The sequence below is a fragment of the Chrysochloris asiatica genome, unplaced genomic scaffold (assembly GCF_000296735.1).
Source record: "Chrysochloris asiatica unplaced genomic scaffold, ChrAsi1.0 scaffold00036, whole genome shotgun sequence".
NCBI classification, from domain to species: Eukaryota; Metazoa; Chordata; class Mammalia; order Afrosoricida; family Chrysochloridae; genus Chrysochloris; species Chrysochloris asiatica.
The window spans coordinates 2,511,214-2,536,045 of record NW_006408554.1 but is presented as its reverse complement, the minus strand read 5'-3'; the positions used below and the strand labels follow the sequence as shown (position 1 = coordinate 2,536,045).

The window sequence follows — 24,832 nt, the reverse complement described above, 5'->3', positions numbered from 1 at the left end:
GACTCCCATTGACCTGGAGATGAGAGAGAGAAGAGGAAGGGCTGGTTGGTCCAAGTGTGGTGAGACCCGGGGACACCTAAATCCATGGACAAAGATGTAGCCACAGAGGGCTAGAGCTGAGAGTGAAGCATCCAGCTGATATAGAGTGAGAGAGGCACATAAGAACATCCAAAGTTACAGATAGTACCCACTTGACCTAGCCACGATGGTTTGATAATCAGAACTCAACTAGAGGAAGATTAAAAAACAAAGAACAAAACAATTTTTGATAAAGGAAACAAGGGTAAAGTGCTACAATTTGATTGTACAAATTGAACTATACTCTGGAGGTAGTAACTCTAAATACCAATAGAGAAGGAAGGAGTCTTCATATCAAGTATCAATGCTATCCCCTCTGTACACAGGGCAGATAGGGACGGGCAACTTAGATACTGGCTGCCTAAAATGAGGGCAGTAAAGGCATGAAGTGACTGGCTTACAAAATTTCAAAAGGGAGTTTAGTTGAATAGTGTGTGGGGGAAGAAAGAGTCACCACTGAATAATTTTCATCTTGTCAAGATGGGTCTGGTTAAAAGAGATGGGGATAAGATTCTTATCATTCAATAGAAATTGCTATCATAACTAATTGTGACCATCAAAAACAGGGAAATAGTTAATCTTACAGTCCAGAAACACAGGATCCTAGGATCATCAAGAAAGAAGAGCACAAGCTTCTCTGAGACCTTATCCAGAGAAGCAGGGATACCAGATATGGAGGCAGAGATGGGGACATGGAGAGAGGGAGAAGCTGAGGACTCTAGATTCATGGGAAGTGAGGGACTGAGAGCTGGCAGCCAAGAGGCAGACTTGCAGAATGTACCCTTTGGTGGTGTAAATTATTATATATGCCTGAGTGTTTAAAAAAAAAAGAACTAAAGTGAATAGAGAGAAATACTGTTACCTGATGGTACATGGATGAGATTATAATCATTGTAATGAAACAAGGTATGATTTGTTGAATATAAAACTGATGATCTGCCCTGTAAACTTCCACTTAAAACCACAATAAAAACCTTGAAAAAAAAAAAAAAAAAATGTGACCAGCACAGCTTTGACAGGTCTTCTCATTATATAATTGCTTCCTGACTTTTCCTTGCAGACAAGCTCAACAAGACATATGTTTCCTTTATTAGTCCTGCTAACAAGAAGTCTTGGACATTATGTATAAAACAAACAGCAGAACACTCTGAAAGGTGGAGAAAAGGCAGACTGGCTAGAGACACTGGGGCCTGAGGAACATGGTGGTGAATTTCTGGGCTTTCTTTTGCCTCACATATTCCAGAACGGGTGCTAGAGAAGTAAAAAACCTGAAAACGTTAATGCGTACACGGCGGGAACCCCAAGAAAGGCCTGGTTTCTCAAGATAACGTATGAGGAAAGGGGCAATCTTGTTAAGTGCCATCGGGTTGGTTCTGACTCATAGTGACCCTGTATAGCGTTTTCAAGAAACAGCTAGTGAGTTTGAAGCTCTGACCTTGTGGTTTAAACCTTGCACCACACCAGGACTCCAGGGAAAGCCTAGCTAGAAGAAAATGTTTAGACAATAAATGCCCTGCTAGAGCCAAACACCCTGGAAGAAAAATGGCAGTTCCAGCCCACCCCAGTGGAGTCCTGGTGTAGTGCTGTAGGATATAACACTGCACTGCAAGGTCAGGTTGAACCACAGGTTTGATAGTTCAAACTCACCAAACACTCCTTGGAAACCCCATATAGGGTCACTATAAGTCAGAACCAACTCAACAGCATTCAACAACAACAACAACCCCATCCAAGCAGCAAAGGTCCACTGGGGAGTCTAGACTTCCATCCTTATCAGTCTTTAATGAGGTATACCAACCCCTTGACTAGGGTGGTGACAGAAGTCCAGGTAGGAACCTGAACTTTCATTCCTTTTAGACAGAAGACATCGTGATCCCCATGTCAATGGGCTCAAGAGAGATAGCTAGGTGGATAGCTGGGACTTCTGTCCCCAGGTGCAGTAATGAAGTGCCCCAGCCCTCCCTGCTGCTGGAGTCATGAGAACTATAATGTAGGGTCAGTACTTTTCACACTGCCCAGTGGTAACTGTGCCCTCTCTCTACCAAGATGTCAACAGAAGTGGTGGCCTCATTCTTAACCCGTGCAATGTCTGATGAGGCCTAAGGAAACAGAAGACTTAAATAAAATAAAAAATCTCATCATCTAGCACCTACCAAATCCAAGATTCATTTGAAAGTCAATCACCATATCAAATATTAGGAAAATCTCAAACTAGAAAGAGAAGAACAGTCACTAGATGTCAACACAGATATGACACACATTTTTAAGCAGTCATCATAAAAATGCTTCAATAAACAATTATACACACTGGAAACAGGTAAAAAAATCAGCAAAAGAAGAGAAGCTATGAAGAAAACTCAAATTGAAACTGCAGTGCTGGAAAAAATTCAATAACCCAAACTAAAAAATCAACAAATAAGCTTAAGAACAGAAAGAACAATCAGTGATCTTAAAGACAGAAAAATAAAAACTGGCCACTCTGAACAACAAATAGAAAAGCGAGAAAAAATGAGCAGAGCTTTTAGAACCTGTGGGGTCATAACAGCAGAACTAACTGGCAACATCAGACTCTCAGAGACAGAGAAGATCGTGGGTAAATAAAAAATATATATATTGCTAAAGGAACTCTGGTAGAGTAGTGGTTACGAATCGGGCTGCGAACCTTAAGGCCAGCAGTTCGAAACTACCAGCCACTCCGTGGGAGAAAGATGAGGTGTTCTGCTCCCGTAAAGATTTACAGCCTCGGAAACCCTGTACAGGGTCGCTATGGATCGGAACCGACTCGACAGCACTTAACAACAACAACAACATATCGCTAAAAACTTACCAAATTTGACTAACTATATAAATCTAGACACTTAAGAGGCAATACAAACTCCAAATAGGATAAATCTAAAGAAATCTACACCAGCAAACATGATAGTCAAACTCCTAAAACTAAAGAGAAATAAGTATTTTGCAGGCAGTGAGAGAAACAACTCCTGACCTATAAAGATTAATTAGAATTACAGATGATATATCAACAGAAATCATGGAGGCCAAAAAATAATTGGCAAATTTCATAAATGCTGAAAGAAAAAAACTGTCAACTCAGCATTTTATATCCAGCAATAACATCTTTAATGAAAAATGAAGAAACTAAGACATTCTGAGATGAAATACTAAGGGAATTTTTTTTTAAGTTTTTGTTGTTGTTGTTGTTGTTTTGCTAGCAGACCTACCTTAAAAGAATGGCTAACGTAAGTTTTTGAATCAAAAAGAAAATGATAAAAGAAAGAAGTTTGGGAAGAAGAAAGCTTGCAAACTACATCAGGAAGAAAAACACAAAAAACCACAGGAAAGAGTAAGAATACTGGTTAAGTACAATAGACTTTCCTTTTTCTCTTAAACTTATGTTTGACCTTTGAAACAAAAATGATGAAAGTGATGTGGTTCTTAATGCAAATAAAGGCAACAATTTTACTAAAAATAGTGTAAAGGCACCACAAAGGAAATGACAGTACTTCTAGAAGTGGTATTTCTACCAAAAATTAATAATCTCAGTCTAATCAGGAGTACTGGTATGGTGCTGTGGGCTAATACACTGGACTGTAAGGTTGATTTGCAACCACATGGTTGGCAGTTCAAGCTCATCAACCACTACTTGGAAACCCTATGCAGGGTCACTATGAGTCGAACCAACTCGATGGCACTCAACAATGAGAAGAAAACCCAAGTCATTATGAGTCAGAATTGACTCAGTGATACTTAACAACAGCAATACTTAACAACAAAAAAAAAAAACAATCACAAGAAGACATCAGGCAAACCCCAACTGAAAAAGATTCAAAATAACTGACGTATACTCTTAAAAAATATTAAGATCATAAGAGACAGAAGAACCGTTACTGATTAGAAGAGATATTAAAGCTAAATGCAATGTGAGATCCAGAAGAAAATGGGCCTTAAAAAATGGACAAATTTTGATAAGACCTTCAGATTAGTTAACAGTATTTTACCATCATTAATTTCTTGGTTCTGATAATTATACTATGATTATATAAATTAATATTAATCTCTGCACTGTTTTCCTAATTTCTTTGTCTTAAATATTTTTAAGGCCATTAATAACAAATATGGTTAATAAGGACATGAAAAACAAATATCACTGTTATAAAATATTAATGGGATGCAATTGCACCTTCACTCGGAAGAAAGATGAGGCTTTCTTCTCCCTTGAAGATTTAAAGCCTCAGAAGCCCTACAGAGGGTTGCTATGAGTCAGAACCAACTCCACAGCACTTAACAACAACAACAACTGCACCTTCACTAGAAGAATGAACATTGAAGGGAGTGATCAAGTCAGTGAATGGAATCCTTATACTTTGTTGATTGGAACATAATATGATACAACATACTGGAAAGAGTATAATAGGCTCTTATAAAATTATATGTACACTTACCATATGATTCAGCAATTTCACTCCAAGGTGTTTTTCTAAGAGAATTGGTAACATATGTCCACACAAAATCTTGTACATTAAACTTCATAAGCAGCTTTATTCATAACTGCCTCACATTGAAAACCCAAAATTTCATCAACATTTAAACCAATAAACACGTCATGGTATGTATCAGTACAATGGACTAATATTTAGCAATGAAAAAAAATTCATTACCATTGATACATAACACTTAAGAGAATCTAGAAAAAACTACACTAAGGAAAAGAGGCCAGACACAAAACTGCTCATATTATATTATTCCATTTATATCTTATTCTTTAATTCTTAAAAAGATAAAACTAATCTTTAGTGACAAAAAAGATATTAGCATTTGCTTGAGGCCAAACAAGGTGAGAAATATTGGCTGCAAAGAGGCACAAGGAAACTTTTTGCAGTAACGGAAAGACTCTAATCTTGATTGTGGTGGTACTTAAGTGGTTGTATGTATTTTTCAAAATCAACAAAAATGTACAATGAAAATAGATGCATTTTATCTTATGTAAACTATCTTAAGAAGGTTGATAAAAACATTTAAAATATGTTGGTTATCTTTGACACAAGAGTTGGAGACACTAAGTCACTGCTCATGCTCCTTATAAATTAAGCATACCTGGTGAGGTGCTGTAGGATCAGTTCAGCACTGAACTGCTAACCAACCACAAGGTTGGCAATTCAAATCCACCAGGTGCTCCTTGAAACCTTATACAGGGTCACTATGAGTTGGAACCAACTCCACAGCACTAACTGGCAATCAACTCTTACCTTAGGGGCTTTGTACTTCAGAACATTTAATATTTGAATTTATCTTATTTGCTTAGATGTGATTGTCTGCTTATCCCCCTCCCCCTAACACAGACACAGACACACACAGACACACACACACACAATCCCGCTCCAATGAAACTTGTGACAATCCAATTCAGGCTATCACCCAGTCCCAAAAATTGTAACTGACCTATGATAAATGCTTAAAAAAACACAAAACCTTGAATGAACAAATGAGTCCTTTATATGTTAGTAATCATAAGGAATCTCTCCTAAGACTTTGCCCACTTTCCCTAGTCAATTTCATCTACTTCTATGGCTTCAATTACATCTGTATCTTAACCTCTCTCTTTTTTCCCCCTATGACCCAAGTGGCTTATTTATTTACCTTATCCTCTTGCTAATTTCCAGACCCATTTACAATTGCATTGTGGACAACTCTATGTGAATGTTCTACAGGCAACTCACATTCAACATGTTTAAATGGAGCTTATTCATGTCAAATTTATTCATCTCATGCATACTTAAAATATGGGGTAAATTACTGGACCGCAAGGTCAGTTTGAACCACAAGGTCAGTGGTTCAAACTCACCAGCAGCTCCTTGGAAAACCTGCACAGGGTCACTATGAGTTGGAAGCGACTCGATAGCACTTAACAACAAATTATGCCTCACATTCATATTAACTGCCTCCCTTACTTCACCCTCAAAGTTCTTGAAAGACTATTTATCCTTCAAATAGTCTCTATTTCCCAACATCATGAATCTAACTTCCACTCTAGTCAAACTAGCAAAAGTGTTCTCATGCAAGTTGGCACAAGAAATTACTTAATCTTTTCCATTGTACCTTAAGCAATTATTCCTGAATGCCACTGCTGCCCGACTCCTTTATGCCATTAACAGTGCCATATTTCAATTTTTTCTCTCCTGGATTCTTGTAGAATCATTGTAAATGAGCTTTCTGCTAATGGTCTGTCCACGTCTCTTTTGCTTTGTTTTGTTTTTCCAACTAAGTCAATCACTGACTTCAGAGTTATCTTTCTAAAATACAAAACAAGTCATATTAGTAGCTCACCTTTGCCTAATGGCTAAAATTCAAATGGCCAACAAACCACACACACACATCTTTTCAACCTCCCTTTCCGACTTTCCATTCTGCACTCTAGTTGTTTTCTAAATGCCAGGATCTTGTATGTCTTCAGTACTTTGCTTCTGCCAGCAATTCCTTTTCTTCTTACCTACCTTAAAATTCTAAGACCCATTTCATATGTGTTCTTGGCTGTACATTCTTCATTCATAATTATTCATTCCCATTCATGATTCTTGACATTACTAACTTCAAGTACATCATTTATCAAGTTACACTTACTAGGACACTTACTATGAGGGTAGGCATTGCATACAGTATTTGATATTGTTAAGTTGCATTGGTTCCAACTGCATAGGATTTATTTTAAATCTTCACTGGAGCACAAAGCCTCAGCTTTCTCCGATGAGTGACTGGTGGACTCGAACTGAAGACCTTCTGATTCGTAGTCCAGTACTTATCTCATATGTTGTTGTTGTTAAGCGCCGTCGAATCGATTGTGACCCACAGTGACCCTGTATAGGGTTTTCCAAGGAGCAGCTGCTGAGCTTGAACCACAGACCTTGCAGTTCAAATGGATTTGCAGTCTGGTGCATTCATCTACAGCACCACACCAGGACTCCACTTATGACATATAGCATGCTATAAATCTTTAATATAATTTTTATCAAACTGTGGTATAGTATTTGAAGACTGACCTCTGGAAATAGGACAAGTCAACAATAATGGTTAATGTTATTTACCTGTCTGTTAAAACTCCATCCTAACTCCTTCTGTGCCTAGTACTAAGCACTTGCAGGTATCAAACAAATATTTGACCAAAGTAAGCAAATGCCCCATTTTCTGTTCTTCAATTAAATTCCAGTGTTCAATGATATGACAATGTACAGCCAGATAAACTTCAGATCCATCTAATTCTTCACATACATGATGAAATCACTAAAGACTTCATAACGGTCTAACTCCCAAATCCCAAACTCATTACCATCAAGTTAATTTTTACCATAGTGACCCTATATAGCAGAGTAGAACTGCACCACGGGGTTTCCAACTGTACATCTTTCTCCCACAGAGCAGCTGGTGGGTTTGCACTGCTAGCCTTTTGGCGTTTAATCCCTGCACCACGAGGGCTCCTATGTACTGACTACTTTTCCTTTGATAAGGGTTTTTAAGCTGTGAACTTTGTTTCCTCAAATGTCCCATTTTAGGGCTTGATTCAGAAATTTGCTTATACTTAAAACAAAAAAAAAAAAGAAAACACTTCAGACACAAACATTATTTAAGTTTTTAAAAATATCCATTTTCTCTGACACTTAAATAGGCTTTTTACTGTGCCCATGTTGTTGTTGTTGCTGTTAGGTGCCGCTGAGTCAGTTCTGACTCACAGTGACCCTGTATAGGGTTTCTGAGGAGCAGCTGGAGAGTATGGACCACTGACCTGGGGGCTCAAACCAACCTTGAGGTCCAGCACATTATCCTGCAGTGTACACCAGGACACGTAGAACATAAAATAAACCAGGATTTAAGATCAACTAATAATTTCTCATATGGGTAAATGATGAAAACATCATACTAATATGTTTTACTTGTTTAGACCTTCAAATGTGTATTTATATAGTAACATTTTATCTTAGGATAAAATCCAAAGTCCCTTCCACATCAAGAGACTTATTTTTTACATGACTCAGACTCAATTGTGTATATTGTTGAGACCAAAATTAAAAGCAAATACAGGAGTCCTGGTGTGGTGCTGTAGGATAAGCACTGGCCTGCTAACTGAAAGGACAGTGGTTCAAGCTCACCAGCCACTCCTTGGAAACTCTATGCAGGGTTGCTATGAATTGAAAGTGATTCAATGGCACTTAACAACATAGGAAATAAAATATAAAAATATAACCTTCACTAGAATTGTTACTAAGCCAAGCCAATATTTAGAAGACCCCCCACCACAAGCTAGTCCTACAAACAGGGACTAGTGTTCAAGTTTGATTTAAATCACAAACATTTATAAGCAAAAATGTTCTCGGTACTTTTGCTTGCTTCAGGACAACAAAGCATGTAATGGCTACTTCAATCACTGCCCTCTAATGCTCCCTCCAGTCAATAAACGTCAGTCCCTGTCCCTTGCTTGCCACAGACCACCTAGGTGAAACATGGCCCTGGTATGCTAAGAGTGTTGTCTTCCCTTGAGTCTAGCATACAGAAATCCTTTCCAGGCAGCATTTCACATACTGTTCTCTTTCACAAGTGCGTCTTGACTGAGAAGAGAACAATGCTTATGAACTTTTAGCCGCTGTCATTTGTGAAAAAAGTCTCTCTAGATAGATTTGTCTTTAGCTGCCAGCATGATTTGAGGGCACCTGATGAGTACTACAATTAACCTGAAGTCTTCAAGCAAAAAAAATCACATCACTGCCAAGATTTTTTTTTTTTTTTTAGCATGATTTGAGGGCACCTGATGAGTACTACAATTAACCTGAAGTCTTCAAGCAAAAAAAATCACATCACTGCCAAGATTTTTTTTTTTTTTTTAGCAAAAGGAAACATAATCCCCCTCTGGATGAAAAATAATTCTTCATTTCTTCAAAAACATGATTTAAAAATAATCCCAAATATTAGAATTCTCAAGTTAACTTGAAATCTCCTCTGATACAAACAAACAAAAGCTACAGATATTTCTGCTTTGGAAGGACAGACCTATATAAGCGATATAGTGATAGGGACTTCTCTGTATGTACAAATTACTATTTTTACATGTTACTATGTATGCCCTGGCATATCAACACTTGCGGAGAGTGTCTTTATCTTTTGAGTCCCTGCCGTGATATAGGGTGCAGTTAGTCCTAAATAGTTCATACAGTAATAATGGGCTATTTCACTCAAGGCCTGCTCGATTCTTATCTGGACTAGTTTTATTTATCACGTTTTATATTCAATGTTACCAGGATTTCTTTCTTCAAACATGTAACATTTTTCTCTATAGTGTTTAGAATTTTAAAGAGCTCAAATCCTAAGCCACTAGTTTTCGTGGAAATACAGTCATGTGATATGTTGTATTTCTAAATGTATAAAAGTCAACAGATCAGTATTCATAAACTTGGGCTACCTATAAGAAGAAATCTAAATTTTATGGCCACTATAAAATACTGGTTACAAATTGGGCTACTAATCTCACGGTCAGCAACAGTTGGAAACTACCAGCTGTTCTGCAGGAGAAAGATGAGGCTTCCAGCTCCGGTAAAGATTTACAGCTTCGGAAACCGTGTACAGGGTCGTTATGAGTCGGAACTGACTCCACGGCACATAACAACAACATCAACGTAAAAAATTGGTGTGGTACTGTAGAATAAAGTACTCGATCATAAGGTTAGTATGAATTGCAAAGTTGGCAGTTCAAGCCTATCAGCTGCCCCTTGGGAAACCTATAAAAGGTCCCCTATGAGTGGGAACCCACTGAGGACACTTAAAAACAACAACAACAATAAAAGGCTTAGCCTTTAGAAGAGATCAAATACTAGCCCAATCTCTCCAGGTCTCTGGAAAGTTGCTAAGTGCCATTGAGTTAGTTCCGGCTCACAGTGACCCTGTATAGGGTTTCCGAGAAGCAGCTGGTAGATTTAAAAGGCTAATCTTACAGTTCAAACTGACCAGTTTATTATCCTGAAGCACCCAGAAGGAATTTTTAAGGAGTGCTGGTGTGGTACTGTAGGGTCAAGCACTACACTGTGAACCACAGGGTTGGCAGTTCAAACCCACCAGCTGCTCCTTGGAAACCCTATTCAGGGTCAGTACGAATCGGAACCAACTTGATAGCACTTAACAACAACTGTTTAAGGACTTCTGGTGTGGCAACATAAGATAGGCAAGGGACTGCAAACCACAAGGTTGGGGTTCAAACCCACTAGTTGTTCCTTGGAAACTGTTACAATGGTCACTATGAGTCAGAACTGACTTCATGGCACTTAGCCACAACAACTTTTTCAAAGGAATCCTGGTGTAGCACTGTAGGATAAGTACTGGGCCTTAAGGTTAGTCTGACTAGCAAGGTCGGCAGTTCAAACTCACCAGCCGCTCCTCGGAACCCTATGCAGGGTCACGATGAATTGGAACCAACTTACTGGCCCTTAATAACAACTCTTCAAAAGTTTACTTTATTGATTGGAACACCTAAAATGGGGCTACAACGTGCCCAGTGAAGGAGGCTTCCTGTGGAGCCTCTGCAATACTTAAGACTATAGGTAGAAGCCTGAACCATAGCCAGATCTCCAGAGATGGGAAATTTCCACTTGAAAGGATAAGCAGACAGCCTGGAATGGCTAGAAGAATAGAAGAAACTTCTTGAAAGACCTACAAGAAAAATACAAAACAATAGAGGCAGATGGACTGTTACTACAATAACCAACAAGTTGCTTGCCCAGGAAACATCAAGGCAAGTGATCGGGTCCCCTCAGTGCAAACCCACTTCCAAGACTAAGACTCAATGGGAATACACGCTCTGATTGGTGACCACGCTCATCACCCATAAGGGGAAGTGAGGGAAAAACAACAATGAAGTGGCAAGCTAAGCCCTACAATATGGAGAGTGAAGCGTTCAGCTGATAAAGAGAGAGGGCAGATGCACAAGAACACCTGGCTTCAATGACTGGATGATCAGAGCTCAACCAGAAGAAGAAAGAAGAGGAAAAAAAGAGTAATCTGATGCAAGTTGATGAACTTGACCTACACCTATGGAAGCAGTAGGTCAAAAGAGGGAACAAATTCTTATAACAAGAATCATTCCCACACCCTCCACACACAGAGTAGACAGGGATGGGCAACTTGGATACTGGCTACCCAAAATGGGGGAGGGGGAGTAGGGCTACAAAGGCAAGAAGTGACTGGCTTACAAGCTTTCAAGAGGGAACCTAGAGACAGGGGGCCTGGAGGAAGGCAGAATCTCCAGTGAGTAGCATCCAATCTGCCTAGGCAGAGTTGATGAAATGAAATGCAAATGGGTCTCTTGTGATACAACAGTGAATAATTGTTATCAGGACTGACTGTGAAGGTTGGAAATGTAAAGGTAGACATTTTATAGCAAGGAAGAAAGTGATTAACTTTTCAGTCTAGGAGCAGAGGTCCCTAGGACCATCAACGAACGGAGAAGAGCTGAGAGCGAGACTCTACCCAGAGAAACAGTGATGCCTGAGATGGAGGCAGAGACAATGACGTGGAGCGATGGAGCAGCTGGGGAGCTTTAGATCCAGAGAGGGAGAGCATCTGTGTGCTGAAGACTGGTGGTGGTGGTGGGGGGAGACAGTGTAGGGGACAGGCTTGCCGGGTATACTCTTTGGTTGGTAGATGCATGGAGGGGGCTGTAACCATGGCAATGACACGATGTACGATAGAATGAATGTAAAACTAATGTTCTCCCATGTAAACTATCATATAATTCACAATAAAACACTAAAAAAAAAAAAAAAATTTACTTTATGCTACTTGGCTTTTACAGAAAACCTATACTGAAATCTGTTTTTGCTAAGTGAAAGAAATCCAAAGGGGATTTTTGCTTTTACAGAAAAAAAGTGAAAAGACAAAGCAGCATTCAGTGTTTGTTTAAGAGACAGTACGCACTCTGATCAAAGATAGTGGCGCCCCCAAGATCCTCCCCAGGAAACTGCAGTCGGCATCAATCCGCCATAGCTTGAACTGTCTGTAAATGCTATATGTTATTATGTTGGTTTATGTGTTATTTGATAGGTTATGTTTTGGGTCTTGGAACACACAAAAATTTTTCCCATATAAATCAATGGTAACTGATTCCTCACTTTCTGCCATTCTGAAAGGTTTCATAAGCACACTCTACCTTCAGATAGCAGGGGAAACCTGTAACTGCAAATAGGAGAAGAATCTGCTGACCCCATGCCAAACCCACAAGCGTGTTTTGTTCAATTTAGTCTAATGTTTCGTCACTTTTTACTACCTTTTACAACAGCATAGATGAAAATCTGGGCCTAGATGACATAGTTTTGCTTCAAGGTCAAATAAAAAACAAAATAAAACAACAATAACAAAAATATACACATTTTTCTAAGTGGGTGCGTATAAATATCCAATTTCTTTCTCCATATTAACTTATAGTTAAGTGCTGCCGAGTCAGTTCCTACTCATGGTGTCCTTGTATAGGATTTCCAAGGCTGTAAATCTTTGAAGGAAAAGAGAGCCTCATCTTTCTCCCGCATTCTCTTTTTAGAAATTTATAAATCTTCACTTACATTGACCTTTTAAAAAAGGAATAAAATGAATACCTCGTTCTTCAAATTAAAATTGCTGCAAATGGACACTTTGGTGATAATATATAGATTACAAAATAGGTTTGGGCAACCTACGAAAGAGAAGAGAAAGGATAAAGACTGATTCACAGATTCTCAGGGAAGCCAGTTCACTCAAAGGAAAATCTCACTGTAATCTATACTAAGGTCAAAACGTTAAAAATAAATACTTAACAGAAACCTGTAATTATAAAAGAAGCCTGATATAATCATATTCAACTTCACAAAATGAGACATATCAGTTGAAATGTATTAAGTCTGAATTGTATTTGGGGGAAAAAAAGATTTTAATTTAATTAGAGATTTCAAAGGCTTCTACTGACATTTTCATCTTTCTGCAAATGACAGCAACATTTAAACCTCACACTAATGAACACCCCTCTATAAAACACTCTTTGATTTTATAAAATAAACTAAATTACACTCTTCTTTAAGTGCTTCTTTATATCTTGATGTGAGAAGAAAAAAAACTAGTTTATCTTACTTTGAAGATTTTACAATGGATGATGAGGAGCACATTAAAATTAAATCTATCTAGAAAGAATACGAAAATTATAAATTTCCAATTCCAATGTAATCATTTTTATGTGACCCATTTAAACAAAGGAATTGCTTATATTTAATTACACAAAATGATTTCTAATATAATTAGAATGGAAATGCATACTAAAGATGTAGAAACTTAATCAATTACAACATAACAAAACGAAGTCTACTTCTGCTTGAAATGCATAGCATTTCAAGGCTGACTTTTTGATAATAATAGTTTCCCCCAAACGCAGAATAATTTTGAAATATTTTGATATTATAATTAAAGAATATCAAGTTAAGTGACACTCTATGGTACAGCTAAAATTTCAAATGAGTTTTTCTGCAATGCATATAGTATAGAAATACACTGGCTGTGTGGGTCTGAGGTTCACAGACCTTTAGACATAAAATTTCTTCTCCTAAGAAATAGTAAGACAATCAATAAGCATGTTCAAGTGTTCAGAAAAGATCATTAAAATACACTTAATAAAACTTCAAAGAATCTAATGCTCATTTAAGATAGTCATGCTTCTAAAATATGATAAATCATTTAGGTGAGTCCAAGCAAGAATCAAAGAGTTACTGAGAATATGCAAGCGTTCAGCCATATCCTGCTCTGTGAAGGTAGCTTTATTAATAACAATTTTAATTATTTTATAGATTTAAACAAAAGGATGAGAGCTTAATACCTATACCCTGGTGAAAAAAATAGGCTTTTAGTAATTTATAAATTTCAATGAAAATATTGGATGATAAAAATTTTCTTAAGTTAAAACAACTTAGTTTTCAATGCACTCATGTTTTTACTTTGTAATACAATATAGCTGTCACATACAATGGCTCTGGTAGACTTTAATCAAATTTCAATTGCCATGGAAGTCCAATGAAAGATTTACACAACATTCAATAAGCAATAGTAGCTATTCAGAGTACAATAACAAAACAAAAAAGTACTAACCTAGAAACACAGAAAAAGAATTTATTGTTTTTAAATTCCAGAAATAAAAATAACAGAATATATCATGTAATCCATAACAAACTAGTCCTGTAATTTCTAAACTGCAGTCCAATTAAAACATTTAAGCAATGGCAACAGTCTATACGTTCTATCAGGTAAATGTACCTGAGAAAGTGACCGATAAAGAAACAGGCTTTGACACTCTGAGCTACACAGGACCTTCTACTGTGTCACTGTGCTGACACTGAGCTCTGTGTCAGACATAACACCAGCCATTTCCTACAGATTCTCCTCAGTGCTCAGCGGCAGATTACGCTCCATAAGCAATACAATAGTTCACATCAGTACTAAGCTCATTTGACCAAAGAAGCACAGTAATGTTTTTAAATCACCTGTTTATATCCATCAGCATGTAAAATCACAGGACACAAATATGGAAAGGTTTAATATGTTCATAAATAAGAGTATATTATCTCAGCGTAAGCTTTAAAAAAAAGGTCTATGCAGTCAGTCAGATAGTGGGGGAAGCTGACTCTACATTTTGACTGAAGCTAAGATATTACAAAATTATGACTGTTGTCATCACCAAGAAATAATAAATAAAGCAACATAAGTAGCTTTTCTGGAAGCAAAATTACATCTACCATAATAACAACTCCAAGCAAGAATTAATTTGGAGAATGAATGCAATTTGTGCTTTGTTTCTATAAAAATGCAGTGTTACTTTCAGACATTTCTAAATGACTAGATGTATAAATAAGCAGTTAATTTATTTTCATCAGTTTATTTCTAGTTCATCTTATGCAGACTAGAGATAGCACTAAATATTACCTAGATTTTCCCCCAGTACTTCAACTGTATGAATCAGTAATCTTTTTAAAACAATGATTTATTATAATTCTTAAGGTAAACAACAAAAACAAATTCTCAAATTGTAACTTTATATTAAGTGTTAAAAATTTCATGTCACAGAGCCAATACTTGTTAACAGCATCTTTAATTTCATATTAATAGTCCAATCAAGAACACTAATGACTACCTGGCAATAGAGTAGAAAGAACTAGAATATTTTTGTAAAGGGAACAGAAAAAACATGCAAAACACCCACCCCCACCAGAACACATGATCTTCCTTTTCATTTTGTAATCTAAACTTGTAACATTTTGATAAATACATGATCATTCAACACAATACAGATCTTTTATAGCATTTCTCAAGGAAATTACAGTTTTTGGTCTTAAGGAATACGACTGAGATGGAAAAGAGGATGAAAACAGTGAAATGAGGGGGCAGTGTTCTCTACACTCCAGCACGGAGCTGCTCATCCTGTCAGGTTAGCGCAATCACAGCTCAGTACAGGATTTTCAAGGCAACTAAGAAGGATGGACACAGGTTATTGCCCCTTCCTAGAGTTAACAATGCTTTGAAAAGGTCTGATCTGTTCATAAAGGATTGTTTTTCTTTTTCTGAAAAGGGAACAAAGAATATATATATATATTCCCAAATTTATACACAAGTTAAATGGTAGTTTTAGACTACACAATAAAACAGTCACCATCTGAGGCTGGTGATACCTTAGATGGTCCAAAACATGATCCAGTGAAACAAGTCCATGTTTTTGTGCCACAAACAACTAGAAAGCTTTCCATTACTGTTCTTATGCCATGTTCAGGTAACTCCTTAGGTAACAGACCTCCAAGATAGTGTACCTTCGTACTGAACCTGAATCTTTACTGACAATGGAATGCCAAATTCAAAACAGCTAGGGAAGTAGACTCTTCACTAGAAAATCTCAACCTTGATGTAAAACAAGGAAGAATTGAGTGCTAAATACTAATACCAAATATCTGAAGGCAGGATCTTTGTTTGTGGAAGACAGGGATGTACCTGAATGAAAATCAACCAGCTCAGAACAGAGAATGAAGCATGTTTTTGAGAAAGTGACAGGGAGAAAGAAAGAAGGAAAATAGTAGAGAGTCAGAGCTAGACAGCAAAGAATTATTAGACAGACTGGAAATAAGAGAAAACGTGGTGTGGCATGTGCATGGCTCCCTCTTTCTGTATCTCTGTGTTCCTAATAACTTACAATGTAGGCCAAAACAGAAGGCAAGAATGAGCCTTCTGATGGACAGAGATAAAGATTTGGGGCTAATAGGCTGTTCTGCTTTGTTGGGTTTTTTTTTTGTTGTTTGTTTGTTTGCTTGATTCATACCTGAAAGCCTTGAATCCTTGCTAAATATCCCAGCTGTTTTGAAGGTTGTACTGGAGAACAAGGGGGAGTAGGAGAACTTCCTTTTAAACCTATGGCTTCAGCTGTAGGAGATGTTCCATTCATAAGGAGTTCCCTTGCAATTGAAGCGGAACTATTCGATGTGGGAGATATACTGAAGAAAGAACTTGAAGGTTGGTTCATATCTTTGGGTGACAAATAGCCTAGACTAGTGCCAGAGATTACTTTGTGGCGGCTGGCTTCCATCTCTTGATAAACATCAGGAGACAAATGAAGAATCCCTTTTGGAGCTATAAATAAAATGAGAAAACATGGTTAGCATACTTAAAATAATGAAAACAGAAACAAGCTACAGCATCATTAACTCAATGATTTCACTTGGTGTAGTAACAAAGCAATGCAAAACAGTGCCAATTAGATGTGTTCCCCACACCTACAGAGGCAATTGCAACCTCTATTTAGAGAAGACTCATGCATGTTTTCAATGTTCCTAAAATCTGAAGTTTAAATAATACACAAAGAGATTTCAGTGCACTGTGCGTGTATGTGTGGCTCAGAAGCTATGGAGACAGAAAAGAAATTGATCTGTAGAAGTACAATGGGGGGAGAGAGTAGAGAATATGCAGTGTGTTTGCTTTGAAACGTCATATTTTATGTCCTCATAAGGAGATATGAAACTCTCAACTGCAGTAACTAGGGCACAATAGGTAAAATGAAAGCTGAGTCAATCCAAGTGTCTTCTGCAGTGTAAACCCATATATCCAATGGCCTACTGGTCCTCGCCTCTCCACAAGGACAGCTATCACTACCTCATGTACATGTCAAAAAGTGACAGCATCCTCTTTCCAAAACCAGCACCATCTCCTACTGTGTGCAACTCATTACGGGATCATCATCTATCTGTTCAGTCGCCTAACCTAGAACACTGGCAACCATCTTTGATTTACCCACAACTAAGTAGTTACCATGTCCCATCAAACGTATTTAGAATTTGTTCCTTTATCATCAAATGTATTTGTTCAAGCCAGACCAAGAACAGATTCTAATATCAAGAGAAATGAGCCAAGGCTGTGCCATCAGTTGGTGGACTTTTAAAAAAGATGGAAGAGGCAATTCCCTTTGATGGTAATCTGTCTCAGAGATATTTCACACCACACTTCACACTGTCTCCTCTAATGGTTTTTGATCCTGTATTAACAATTCTCATATCATAATTATGTCCTTTGAAATGACTGAAAATCATACTTTTGGAGAATGTGCTCTGAGAGATACTTCAGCACTCACTCCCTCCTCCGGCACTGGCCTGATTCAAGCCCTCAGAGTTTCTCACCTGGGTTCCTGAAACAGTCTCCCGAGTATCTATGTCCCAAACTGTGTTCTATAACACATTTTCCAGATAAAAGGGTTTCATGATTGTTTTGGAAACAGAAAGTATTGATGGCTGCACAACATGGTGAATATAATTAATGACAACAACAACAAAAAAATTGTTATACATATATTTTTATTACAATATATTTTTAAAGTATTTTAGAATAGGATACCATGATAAATAAATCTGAGTGAAAAAGACAAATTATATCATATCACACATTGCTTCTTGTTGTTGAGTGCCACTGAGTTGGTTCCGACTCATAGGAACCCTGCACAGGGTTTCTGAGGAGCAGCCGGTGGGTTTGAACTACTGATATCTTATAGCACCTCACCATTAGCATAACAAACACTTATTCACCTTGGCTTAACCTCGGGTTTACTAAATTTATTTTATATCCAAGCATTTTTTACAGAGTATTAATAGCATCGAATACTTTGAGAAATGCTAGAGGCTACACAAGTTTGTTATTTAAAGTCATTCATTGGTTCCCCAGCACTTTCACGCCAAGAATCCAAATTCCTTAACATGAACTGTTTTTGTTGTTAAGTGCCCTTGAGTCGGCTCCGACTCATAGCGATCCTGTATAGGGTTTCCGAGGCTATAAATCTTTACAGGAGCAGAAAGCCTTATTTTTGTCCCATAAAGCAGATGGTAGATTCTAACTACTAACCTTAAGGTTAGCAGCCCAGTTCATAATCCACTACACAATGAAGGGTCCTTCACATGACCTACAAACCCCTTAATGATGTGGAAACCACGAACCTCTCTATCCTCAATTATGATTTCCTTTACAAAATCATGCTCCAGTCAGACACTGCATTTGCAGTTCTTCTAATACTTAAGGCTGCTTGATCCCCATCACACCGTGTTACTAAGTCACACAAGTACACACACACATTTGAACTCTTACTCCTATGTTTCAGACACTATGTTAATCAATATTGTCCTGCCCCTAAAGTCAAGCTCAGTCTATTGCTAGAGGGAAGTAAAAAGGGAACTAAATGCAAAAGGCAAAGCTAGAGGAGGGGATGGGCCAGGTTCCAAGGGGACTTTATCCTGGTGGCATTCAAGCACTAAAGAGTTTTTTTAAATCAGTGAAGGTATATAACCAAAGATATACCATTCAACAATTTATACATGTGCAACTAATGCCACTGATTACATTCTTAAAATGGTACTACATTCTTGGTATCTTTTTTCTGAATTCTATTAAAATTCTTGTAAACTCATTACCCTTCAAACTTCTCATCCAAACTTTCCAGTTGCCATTGTTAATTTGATCTCACATAATTCCTTAATTTTTATTTCTTATTTTTGTAATTTAAATAGGTTTAAATAGCTTATGATAATTTTTGGATTTTCTTTATGGCTTTGTGTAATTTTCAAACTCACTACATTAAGATGAGTTAGTTTTATGGTCAGAAAAGAATTTCAATAACTTCTTAATTTAAAAGATTGGAAAAAAATACTGATAATCTCACCAACCAGAAGAAATTACTTTTAGCATTGTGCTTTTAAATGTAGGCTTTTAATTTTTCTCACTCCTGTGTGTTTTTTTGTTGCTGTTACTATAATTTGAAAAAAAAAAAAAATTAAATCACAGGAAAAACATATGACCTTGTCGTTTAGAAAACAATATATACTTTAACTACAAGTTTTAAAATGCATAACATCATTGCTTCTTTAAATATTTCATATTGTCATACATCTAATTTCTTTTTAATTCATTGCAATTATAAACCACAGGAGCATTCTAATAACTAAGTTCTTGTTCACATGAAACACTATTTCCTTCAATGAGAAGCAGAATTGCTAGCTCAAAGGCTATGCATTCTAGGTATTTTGACACTTACTAACACCACCCTCCAACAAGGTGCACTGGTTTCACTCCCACAGAAATATATGAAACGGTGTAATTTTTTTCCCTATTTCAAGACTGGACATTATAATTTGTAGATCTGTGTAACTATCTACAGCAACAGTGACAGAAAGCAGGTCAGTAATTGCCTAGGGATGAAGGCGGAAGGAATGATAGTTACAAATGGTATTGGGATGTTCAGTTCACAGGTCTATAAACATGCCAAAGCTCATCAAATTGTACCATTATGTGCATTTTATTATACTTCAATTATTACTCAATAAAACTGTGAGAAACACTTGCCAATTTGATATGTGAAGATTTATTACCAATTTTTTTTTTTTTTTTTTTACTAGCAGACTAAATACTATTGTTAAGTGTCATAGAGTTATTTCTGACTCATAGGGACCCTGTATAGGGTTTCCAAGATTGTAAATATGGCAGGCTGTGGTTCAAAGTCCAGTTTTTATCTTACAGAGCCACCATGCTCCCATAAATATTATATGTATTTCTAGTTTAAATATAATAACTTAAATGTTATGACTTGAATTTCTATACTCAATTTATGAAACAAACTAACAACACAACTTCAATATTGCTATTATACAGCAGTAATGGGTTTGCCAATACTAGTATTATAAAGCACTCAACACCCTCAACACTCAAGAGTGGAATTACATCACAGTAAGAACTCACTCAGAGTTTAGAATCTCTTATTCTCTGTCAAGCCTGAGTTGGCTTTTCTTTACAACTAAAGAAGTTTCCTTTCTACAAAGATATACTAACATAACTATAGTCACTGAAAGAGTATAAAGACATATGTGGATTTATGCGGCCACCTACTGGATGATCAGTAACAGAGTGAAGTTAAGTTTTTCCTGATGTGAATGGAAGTGTTTTTTAATAGGGTAAAGATCTAAAAATACAATCAAGGTATAGTTTAGTAAGGTATACAGAGTTATGGCCAACTAAGTCTCCTGAAAATCTACACCATTATATAGTTTATTAGCAATGTGTCTATCTGAAACAGTTTCCTACACATCTCGCAAACAGGCTTTAGTTATGCTCAACAATCCTTGCCACTCTGTGATAATTCACTATTATCTCCATTCACTTTTTGTTTTCTTCTTTTACTTCCCCATTTTCATTTACTTTTATCTGAGAATAAAATTTTTTCCCTCCATGTAACCATTTTACATGTGTCTTTATGGATGCATCTTTCTTCCTGTTGGTTTAATATTTTATTCATGGGCTTAAACCAATGCATTTACCTCACTCAAGTTTCTGGAAGTACATTAAAGAATGCATAGCTAATTTCTTTAAACAGGAAGCTTGTTGTTACCTTTGATACCAGAGCTTGGGGGGGGGGGGAATGTGTGAATCTTACCGTATGTTTCCACAAATCAATTTGAATTCTTGCAATAACTATGTTGGACTAAATATTTTGCTTATAAATATTAAAATATCCAATAATACTTAGGTCCACTTCTATCACACAGTTTTTCATAACAAAAACATGATGTTATTTCCCTAAAAACAAATACATTCTTTTAAAATTCCTAATTATAAAGAATTTTTTATTGAAAACAAGAACTGTTGGTCCAAAACTGGAAATATGAAAAAGTATGAACAGCAACTGCAGAGTAATGGCTCCAGAAATGTTGCCCCAGGGTAGAAGCAGTACAAGAGAACTTCCAAAGCTCTGCCAAAGAGAGTGTTGGTAAATTCAAGTCGAAAAGTGCTTTCAAAAGACAATGGGAGACTTTAGTAGTAAGAAATTAACAGGAGCTTGGTCGCTTCATGAAAGTGAGAAGGTACACAATAAACTAGCAAGTTTGCCCTAGAAAAGCAGGGGAGAGAAAGTGAAAACTTGCACGATCAGAATAAATCTCATAGACTGGCCTCAAAAATTATCCTGACAGACAGACTCCTGTGAACCCGGGTAGAGACCTGGTTGGCCAGCAGTGTGGCAAGACCTGAGGACTCCTGGGCCCAGAGTCAGTGACATAGCCACAGAGTACTAGAGTAGAGAGTTAAGCATCCAGCTGATAAGAAGAGAGGGCATATGCATAAGAACACCCACACTTGCAGATAATACCCACTCAACCTGGCTTCAATGACTGGATGATCAGAGCTCAACTAGAAGAAGAAAGAAGAGGAAAAAAAAGAGTAATCTGATACAATTTAATGAAATAGACCTATACCTATGCATGCAGTATCTCAAAAGAGGGAATAAATCTTTACAGCAAGGATCATTTCCACCCCCTCCATACACAGAGTAGACAGGGATGGGCAACTTGGACATTGGCTACCCAAAGTGTGGATGCTACAAGGCAAGAAGTGACTGGCTTACAAGCTTTCAAGAGGGCACAGAGGAAGGTAGAATCTCCACTGAGTAGTATCCAATCTGTCTGGGTGGGGCTGGTGAAAGGAAATGCGGATAGGTCTCTTGTGATACAATAGTGAATAATTGTTATCAGGACTGATTGTGAGGGTTGGAAATATAAAAGTAGATGTTTTGAAGCAAAAGGAGAGGAGTGATTGACTTTGCAGTCTAGGAGCGGAGGTCCCTGGGACCCATCAAGGGAGAAGAACGGATAGCAGGACCCTACCCAAAGAAACAGTGACGCCAGAGATGGAGGCAAAGACGATGATTGGAGAGATGGAGCGGCTGAGGACTCTAGACCCAGAGAGGGAGAGAGTCTGTGTGCTGATGACCGGGGGCAGGCTTGCAGGGTATACCCTTTGGTTGGTTGATGATGCATGGAGGGATTGTAATCATGGCAATGAAACGATACACAATAGGATGAATGTAAAGCTAATGTCCTCCCATGTAAACTATCACACAATTCACAATAAAACATTAAAAAAAAAATTATCCTGACAAAGGGCTCCAAGTCTAACTATATTAGACTGTGATGTAGTTTATGTCCCAAGGCATTGCTGACAACTGGGCAATCATCTAGTAATTACTGCAGCCCAATAACTGAGTGTGATAGAAAGATCAGGGAGAGAGAGTGTTAAAGACAGCCTGCTAAATGAATGTGGCTGTTCACATGCCCGAGGTTGTACTCTCCAAGAATAACATCAGAGATGTCGAACGGCTCCAGAAATGTTGCTGTTAGATGCTGTCTAGTCAATTTTGACACAACAGAAAGAAACACTGTCTAGGTCCTGTGCCATCCTCACAATTATTATGTTTCAGCCCAATGCTGTTGCCACTGTGCTCATCCATCTCCTTGGAGGTCTTCCTTTTTTTCACTGACCCTCCACTTGACCAAGCATCATGTCCTTCTCCAGGGACTGGTCCCTCCTGACAATGTGTGTGAAACACAAAACACAAAGCTCAAGAAGCAGATTTCACAAAAATAGTCCTGTCAAGTCACTATACAATAAGACAGCAAAAAATTAAAAACAAAAAAAAAGCCCAGAACAAGTAAGGAATCAACAGCCTCCAAACTGGACCAATAAATAACATCATGATGTTGCTGCTGTTAAGTGTCGTCAAGTAGATTCTGATTCACAGCAAGTCTGTATACAGTTTCTAAGGCTTTAAATCTTGGAGGGAACAGAAAGCCTCATCTTTCTCCAGGGGAACAGCTGGTGGGCTTGAACCATGGACCTTGTGCTTATTGTATGGCACCACCATGCTCCCAACACATCATGATAAATGGAGAAAATCTTGAGAATTTGTCAAAGTTTGATTTTACTTGGCTCCACAGTCAACACTTATGGAAGGAAGTAGAATCAAGAAATCAAACAACATATTGCATTAAGCAAATCTGTTGCAAAAGATCTCTTTAAAATGCTAAAGAACAACGATGACATTTTGAGGACTAAGATGCACGTGACTCAAGACATGGTATTTTCAGTTGTTTCATATGCACGTAAAGCATGACAATGCATACAGAAGACCATAGAAGAATCAATGAATTTGAATTATGGTGTTGGCAAAGAATGCTCAAAGCACCATGGTCTGCCAGAAGAATAAACAAGTCTGTCTTACAATAAGTGCATCCTGAATGCTCCTTGAAAGTGAGGAAGGTGAGACTTTGTCTCACATACTTTTGAACCTGTTATGAGGGACCAGTCCCTGGAAAATATCATGCTTGGCAAAGTAGAGTGTCAGCAAAAACAGGAAATCCCACAACAAGATGGATTGGCACAGGGCTGCAATAATGGACTAAAAAATGACAATTGTGAGGATGGCACAGGACCAGGCTGTGTTTCATTCTGTGGTGCATAGGGTCACTCAGTGGCACCCAACAAAAACAACATGTCCAGTTCTCAGATAAAATGGTGAGACATGTAAAAATACAAAAACATCCATCCACACATACAGAAAAATATTAGGCAAGCAATAAAAATCAATGCAAATTCCTCCCCAATTTGGTATGCAGATTTAAGGTAATTCATATAAAAAAATTCCAACAAGATTTTTTGTAAAGAGAGACAAGATTTTTCTGAAATTTCTAAGTAAAGGTAGAAGAAATAAAATAGATTATACAATTTTGAAAAAAGGAGAATAAAGTGGGAGCCATCATTCAATCCACTTTGAGGATTTATTTAAACTAGAAATAAAATAGATTATACAATTTTGAAAAAAGGAGAATAAAGTGGGAGCCATCATTCAATCCACTTTGAGGATTTATTCTACAGTAACCGTAATCAAAACTGTGTGATAAGAAAACAACTTCTGCCAAGGGTTATGGAAAAAATAGGAAACAGATAATGAACATGATGATATAATTAATGGCACTAAACTACAAGCATCCTAGTGTGGCACTGTGGGTTAATTCACTGGACTGCAAAGTCAGTCTGAGCTGCTATTCCTAAGGAACCCTATCTAGGGTTGCTATGGGTCGGAACCAACTTCAAAGCACTTAGTAACAACAAACTGTACATATGAAGATTATGGTGGTGGTGGTGTGCCATGGAGTGGGTTCCAACTTACAGCGACCCTGTACAGGGTTTCTGAGGCTGTATATCTTTATGGAAGGAGAAAGCCTCATTTTCTGCGGAACTGCTGATAGTTCAAACTGCTGACCATGAGGTTAACAGCCCAACTTGTAACCACTACACTACTGGAGATCCTTTGTGAAGATTATAGAAATGGCAAATGTTTTGATACCTATACATTTACATTTTTTCAAAAATC

At 37.5% G+C, this 24,832-nt stretch overlaps 1 protein-coding gene across 4 annotated transcripts in view; it reads right to left on the bottom strand.

Moving 5' to 3' along the window:
- Positions 1–24,832, bottom strand: part of STAU2 (staufen double-stranded RNA binding protein 2) — a 473,318-nt gene that overhangs the window by 166,297 nt on the left and 282,189 nt on the right. For 2 of the 4 annotated variants that reach the window (XM_006860012.1, XM_006860009.1), the window contains one exon: positions 16,424–16,731. In XM_006860012.1, the coding sequence (XP_006860074.1) occupies positions 16,424–16,731 (308 nt within the window). Of the gene's footprint in view, positions 1–16,228; positions 16,732–24,832 lie in introns of those variants that run through there. The other 2 variants (XM_006860011.1, XM_006860010.1) reach the window with 2 other exon arrangements.